Source organism: Myotis lucifugus, unplaced genomic scaffold (genome assembly GCF_000147115.1).
Source record: "Myotis lucifugus unplaced genomic scaffold, Myoluc2.0 scaffold_250, whole genome shotgun sequence".
Lineage (NCBI taxonomy): Eukaryota > Metazoa > Chordata > Mammalia > Chiroptera > Vespertilionidae > Myotis > Myotis lucifugus.
This window is the reverse complement of record NW_005871298.1, coordinates 1644859-1650858: the sequence shown is the minus strand read 5'-3', so window position 1 is coordinate 1650858 and position 6000 is coordinate 1644859. Positions and strand designations below refer to the sequence as shown.

General features: G+C 54.3%; 2 protein-coding genes across 2 annotated transcripts in view; one reads left to right on the top strand and one right to left on the bottom strand.

Annotated features, from left to right (window-relative positions):
- Positions 1-6000, top strand: part of NFRKB (nuclear factor related to kappaB binding protein) — a 31060-nt gene that overhangs the window by 17092 nt on the left and 7968 nt on the right. Inside the window, 10 exon segments of the mRNA XM_014464437.2 lie at positions 371-450; positions 557-603; positions 1431-1491; positions 1833-2007; positions 2834-2940; positions 3179-3302; positions 3511-3590; positions 3731-3951; positions 4041-4311; positions 4905-5117. Of these exon segments, the coding sequence (XP_014319923.1) occupies positions 371-450; positions 557-603; positions 1431-1491; positions 1833-2007; positions 2834-2940; positions 3179-3302; positions 3511-3590; positions 3731-3951; positions 4041-4311; positions 4905-5117 (1379 nt within the window).
- The window catches only part of TMEM45B (transmembrane protein 45B), a 43374-nt gene continuing 40244 nt past the window's right edge, over positions 2871-6000 (bottom strand). The window contains exon 7 of the transcript XR_002831680.1: positions 2871-2974. The gene's annotated coding sequence lies outside the window, so the exon portion shown is untranslated. The remainder of the gene's footprint in view (positions 2975-6000) is intronic.

Sequence of the window (6000 nt, the reverse complement as noted above, 5' to 3'; positions counted from 1 at the left end):
CATTAGCCTTGACTGTTACTAAAAGGTTCAGTAAGATAAAGGCTGTGGACTTGTGGACATGGAGGAAGTGAAGAATTTCTTGTAAGAGCGATTCTTATCAGAATGACCTGAGTTCAGGACCGGGGTAGGGAAGGTGACCACGCTGTCAGGCGGTGCTTGAAGTCGGCCGCGGTGGGCTGGCGTGGCACACGTTGTAGGGCCAGATAGTAAATATTGTGAGCCTGTGGGCCAGATGCTTTCTGTTGCAAAGGCCGCTGCTGCAGGTCCTGACGGGTTCTCTCTCACAGATACAGCACGCGAGGAGAAAGTGAGATCCCGAGGAAAGCCCTCGTTGGTTTCATTATTTTTTGCCTTTTGATTCTCCTAACAGGCCAGTCCCAAGACAACGAGAAGGAGTTAGCTGCCCTCTTCCAGCTGTGGCTCGAAACCAAAGACCAGGCCCTCTGCAAGGTATGCTTTGTACAGAAATGTCAGCCTTCCCGACTGGGCGTCCAGAGCCCTGCGTCAGCCAGAATCCTGTAGTCCACGTACCTGTTCATGTTTTCCTTTTCCGCAGCAAGAAAACGAGGACAGCTCAGACGCCACCACGCCTGTTCCCCGGGTGTGAGTATAACTCTACCTACTGCCATGGCTTTCCTGACATATCTTAACCTGTTAGAGTTGTCGTGGGCTTGAGAGATCCTGGGGGCCCACGGATTGTCACCTGCCCTAGCACACCTGAGGACACCACTCCCGTCATCCAGAGAGGCTCCTCGAGGAGAGGGTTCTGGATTGGGCAGGGGTTGCACAGCAGGGTTTCTGAGGGGGATGTGATCTGCCTTGTAGGTGGGCATGCTTTTCCCCCTGAATTCCCCTCCTTCAGTTCCTGTTTGAATGTGATTCATCCAGTCCATCTTCCCTCGCTTCACCTAAAAAGAAATTGAGGCCCGAGGCTAAGTGACTGGCCGGAGGTTAGGGACAGGACTAACATTTAGGCCTCTTGGCCTCTAGCCCTGAGCCCTTCATATCACAGCATCTCATGTGACCATTCTCCGTCTGGTGTGGTCCTCTTTTCTTACCCCCAGCTTTGTGAGATACCGTTGACATATATAATACTGTGTGTGGATTTGATACATGTATAGATGGTGAAATGAGTTCCACAGTAAGGTTAACACATCCGTCACCTCACAGAATTACCAATTTATGTATATGTTTGTGTGGTAAGGTCTCTCTTAGCAACTTCCAAGTGTGTAAATCAGTGTTATGAACTGTAGTCACCGTGCTGTGCGCTAGATCCCCAGACCTTACTCTTCTCATAGCTGGAAGCTGGTGCCCTTTACCAGCATTTCCCCGTTTCCCCATCTGCCAGCCCCTGGTAACCACCATTCTACTCCCTGCTTCTTCCTGTGAGTTTGGCTTTTTTTAGATTGCCCAAATTCTTTATGTTCCAGAAGAACTGACTATGTGGTGCGGCCCAGCACCGGGGAGGAGAAACGCGTGTTCCAGGAGCAGGTAAGACAGCCCGAGCCCAGGGGGATCTCTGCGCCCGTGAGGCCGTGTGGCAGGAACGTCACACCTTTCACCTGGGATCCCTGCTGGTGGGATTGTTTGTTAGGGGCAGCCATGGTGTTTTAATGACCTTTTCTTCCAGATGGCAGAGTACAGTTACACTTACCTTCCTGTCCCTTTGCAGGAGGAGGGCTTTGGGGGCCGTCCCTTTCCCACTGGCGTCGGCTCAGTGATCCCAGTGGAAGAGCCTGTTTCTCCTCGTTTTAATCTCTCCTCATTGGGTGGGAGCGCTGGAGGGAACCCCACAGATTCTGACTTAGGAGCGTGGCCTTTCCTCTCGACAGGAGCGTTACCGGTACAGCCAGCCCCACAAGGCGTTCACCTTCCGGATGCACGGCTTCGAGTCCGTGGTAGGGCCCGTGAAGGGCGTGTTTGATAAGGAGACCTCCCTCAACAAGGCTCGGGAGCACTCCCTGCTGCGCTCCGACCGGCCGGCCTACGTCACCATCCTCTCTCTCGGTAGGTGGGACTGCTGCTTCTCCGGGCAGCTGTGCTCCTCACGCCCGCCCCCACCACACAGGAAAGCTGTGCGGGTCGGCGCAGCTTCAGGGAGCTTTGGTGTTTGGGAAGGGGCCTCCTACCCCCAGGGGTTTATCAGGAATCTGTTTCTTTTCTGACTTCTGCGCTCCAGTTTATTCAGGAATTAATTGTTCCCAGGCCAGCTAAATAGTGAGCTCAAGTATAGGAATTTGCTGCCTCCACACTATTGTTCCTTTCAAGATGAGGTTTTTAACCTTTTTGTGTGTGTCATGAATCTTTGGCTCTGGTGAAACCTATGGCCCCTCCTCAGAATTATGCTTTAAATGCAGAAAACAGAATGCATAGAGTTACAAGAGAAACTAATCATGTTGAAATAGTTGTCAAAATATTAAAACAAATTTCTCGTGCAGAAATATATGTATCTTTATTATGATATTAAATGATCAGATCTAGCAGCAGGTCTTACACCTTCTGTAATTTCCAAATACGTAGTGATGCATGAAAGTGGTATTTGGAGTCGTCTGCAGCGGCTGTAAGGTGGTATGAACATATCTAAGTCTGTTACAGCATCATAGCACTGCCAGTGTATGGTGTGTTACCTCTGGATAGTCCTAGGTGTCATGTTCAGTCTTGGCTGAGTGTGAAGAGTGTACACGTAGGGAACGGCCCCTAGAGGGCAGTGTCCACCCAACGCTGAGTGAGGAAGACACCTCAGGGCATGTCACCCCCCAGAGCAAGAAGGGAAGGGTGTCCCCCGTAGTAGCTCTGCTTGATTCTTGGACTTTCCATTTTCCGTCGCCATCAGTTCGAGATGCCGCAGCTCGGCTGCCTAACGGCGAGGGCACGCGGGCAGAGATCTGCGAGCTGCTCAAGGACTCCCAGTTTCTTGCACCAGATGTCACCAGCACTCAGGTAGGATGGAGAAGAGATTCTTTTTGTTTTGTTCCCGAAAGGAATTACGGAAAATAATGAGGCTATAAAATATAGTAACATAAATTAAAAAAAAAAAACGGAATGAAGAAGAGGAGAGAAGGGTGTCACGTGAACAGTGTTAACCTAAGACCCTTGCTGTTAGTGAAGCACAGATTCGACCCAGCTGCTCCACCTCCCATGGGTCTTAGGGCCTCATCCCCTTTGTTCTGGTTGCTAGGTGAACACAGTGGTGAGCGGGGCCCTGGATCGGCTGCACTATGAGAAGGACCCATGTGTGAAGTACGACATCGGCCGCAAGCTGTGGATCTACCTGCACCGCGACAGGAGCGAGGAAGAGTTCGGTGGGTGAGGCTCGGGCAGTGTGTCCAGCCAGACTAGGGATGCTCTGACTTCCTGCCCCAGTTCCATTCTGCTTCTCCCTGGCGTTTGGGCAGGACAGGAGCATAGGGCAGGACTTGGCCCTCCAGCGAGGCCCTGGCTCTTCATGGAAGCACCTCCTTACTGTGCTGAGGGCAAACAGTGGCTGACGCTTGTCACTCTCGTTCACAGAGCGGATTCACCAAGCGCAAGCAGCGGCCGCGAAAGCCAGAAAAGCCCTTCAGCAGAAGCCCAAGCCCTCCTCTAAGGTGGTAAGTGGCCAGCGGAGAGCCCGCCTTAGTGGTTGCAGGGAGGGCGGCGAGGCTCAGAGCCCCGGGAACCAGGGCCGAGCCTGCCTTCGTGCCCCCGTGTTAAATCTGCACGTGGATCTCTCTCTCTCTCTCCTGCCTAGAAGTCCAGTAGCAAGGAGAGTTCCCTGAAGGCCCTCAGCAGCGGCCCTTCTGAGCAGAGCCAGATGAGCCTCAGTGACTCCAGCATGCCGCCCACCCCCGTCACCCCTGTGACGCCCACCACGCCAGCTTTGCCCGCCACGCCTATCTCCCCGCCGCCCGTTCCGGCAGTCAGCAAGAGTGGCCCGACCACCGCCCCAGAACCCGCGAAATCCAGCTCTGGGTGAGCTCCCCATCTCTCCTCCCGCTCTCCCCCTCCCCGTCGGCGCATCCTGAGCTCATTGTTTCCTGTTTCCCCGCTTTCCCTCCCAGTGTTCTTCTGGTCTCCTCGCCAACGATGCCACAGCTGGGAACCATGCTCTCCCCAGCCGCCAGCCAGACGCCGCCGACTTCCCAGGCCGCTGCCCGCGTCGTGAGCCACTCCGGCTCGGCGGGACTCCCCCAGGTACGGGTGGTGGCCCAGCCTGGCCTTCCTGCTGTTACCCAGCAGTCAGCGGGGCCAGCACAGACACTGCCACCGATCCCAGCAGGGCCACAGATCCGCGTGCCAGCCACTGCTACGCAGACCAAAGTCATGCCCCAGGTAAGCAGGGACCGCGGACCCAGAGGTGGGCAGGGAGTGCCGTGGGCAGGCTGGGTAAGCTGCTGCTGCTGCTGCTGCTGTGTATTCCAGCTCATTTACTGTCCACAGCTGGGGAGTGTTCTTACGAGCTGTACTTGAATGTAAGTTGTACTTGACATGTTGAGCATCAGAACTTCTGCGAAGTTGGTTGGTTTACCCAGGATGGTAACGTTAGGCCCCTCGTAGAGCTGGAGTTAAATCCAGACCTGCGATCCGAAATCTCGGGCTCCTTCCCCTGTGCCTCTAGTCTCAGCCATGCCACTAGCTACTTGTGTGATTCTAGAGAAAAGTCTTACCTTTGCCTCAGTCTCCTCTACTATAAAGTGGGTATGATATTTGTCCTTGGTGTAGGAGTGAGGTGTTAAATGTGGAGGCATTCTGAAAATTAAAGATGCTACACCCAAGCACGAACTTCACAGCGTCCGCTTTAGGGAGTGGTGAGGGTTGAGCACTGTTCCATTAGGAGCACTTCCCGAGGCGCGCTTCGTGGGTGGGGGCGGCCTGGTCTGCATCTCAGTCTCTAATTAAGCTCTTGGCCTCCTGCTCTGAACTAGACAGTCATGGCCACCGTCCCAGTCAAAGCTCAGACTGCAGCGGCCACTGTGCAGCGGCCGGGAGCCGGGCAGACGGGCCTCACGGTGACAAGTCTCCCTGCCACCGCCAGCCCTGCGAGCAAGCCAGCCACCAGCTCCCCCGGGAGCTCTGCCCCGAGCGCGTCCACGGCCGCCGTCATCCAGAATGTGAGCGGGCAGAACATCATCAAGCAGGTAGGTGGGTCCGTCCTCCGGCCCGAGCAGAGGACAGTGCAGAGCTCGGACAGTGCAGAGCTCAGCGACTCGTGACCGTGACCCTTAGTTCACAGGTATTTCAGGTTCTAGTTCCCACCGAGGGCAGTGCCGGCCCTGCAGGGGCCTGAGAGATCCCTCTGCTCCTTCCATGTAATTCAGCATTTAGTAGCTGAGCTTCTGAGTTTGGAGGAGATTGAGTTAAAATCCTGGGGTCTGACTTTATATGCTTTATCGGCGTTTCAGTTTACCACTCGTAGAAGCGTATATTCGTGCTTTTGTGGTTGTGAATATGCAAGGCTAACCATTGAACTTCAAAGAATTGGGCAAATGCAACTAGTGCCTGCACGGTGCCAAGCATTTTATACACATTAAATAATTTAATACTCAGAACACCGTGGGGCAGGCACTTAGCCCCATTTTACAGCTGAACTGGAACCACAGAATGATAAAGGAGCATTTTTCTTGATTAAATATTTATTAGTACCTTTTGTGTGCCAGGCACTGTCCGCAGTGTTGGGGGTTTAGTGGTATGTTGCCCAGACTAAGTCCCTCCCTCGTGGAGCCCACTCTCCCATGGGGCTGGGAGACAGGCAGGCGCTCCAGGGGCAGGTGTGGGAGGTGAGAAAGCAGTAGCAGGGGAGGGAGAGCGCATGTGCTGTCAGCCGGGGCGATCGGGGGGCCTGGAGGAGCTGGTGTTTGAGAGGAGTGAGGCGGAAAGTGCGCTGGAGGCGAGCCATTCCAGGAACGGGCAGAGCAAGTGAAAATGTCTTGAGTCAAGAATATGTTTGAGGACCAGCAGGAAACCCGTGTGGCTGAGGCCTCGTGAGCAAGTGCGGGAGTGTAGGAAATCGGTTTCTCAAGA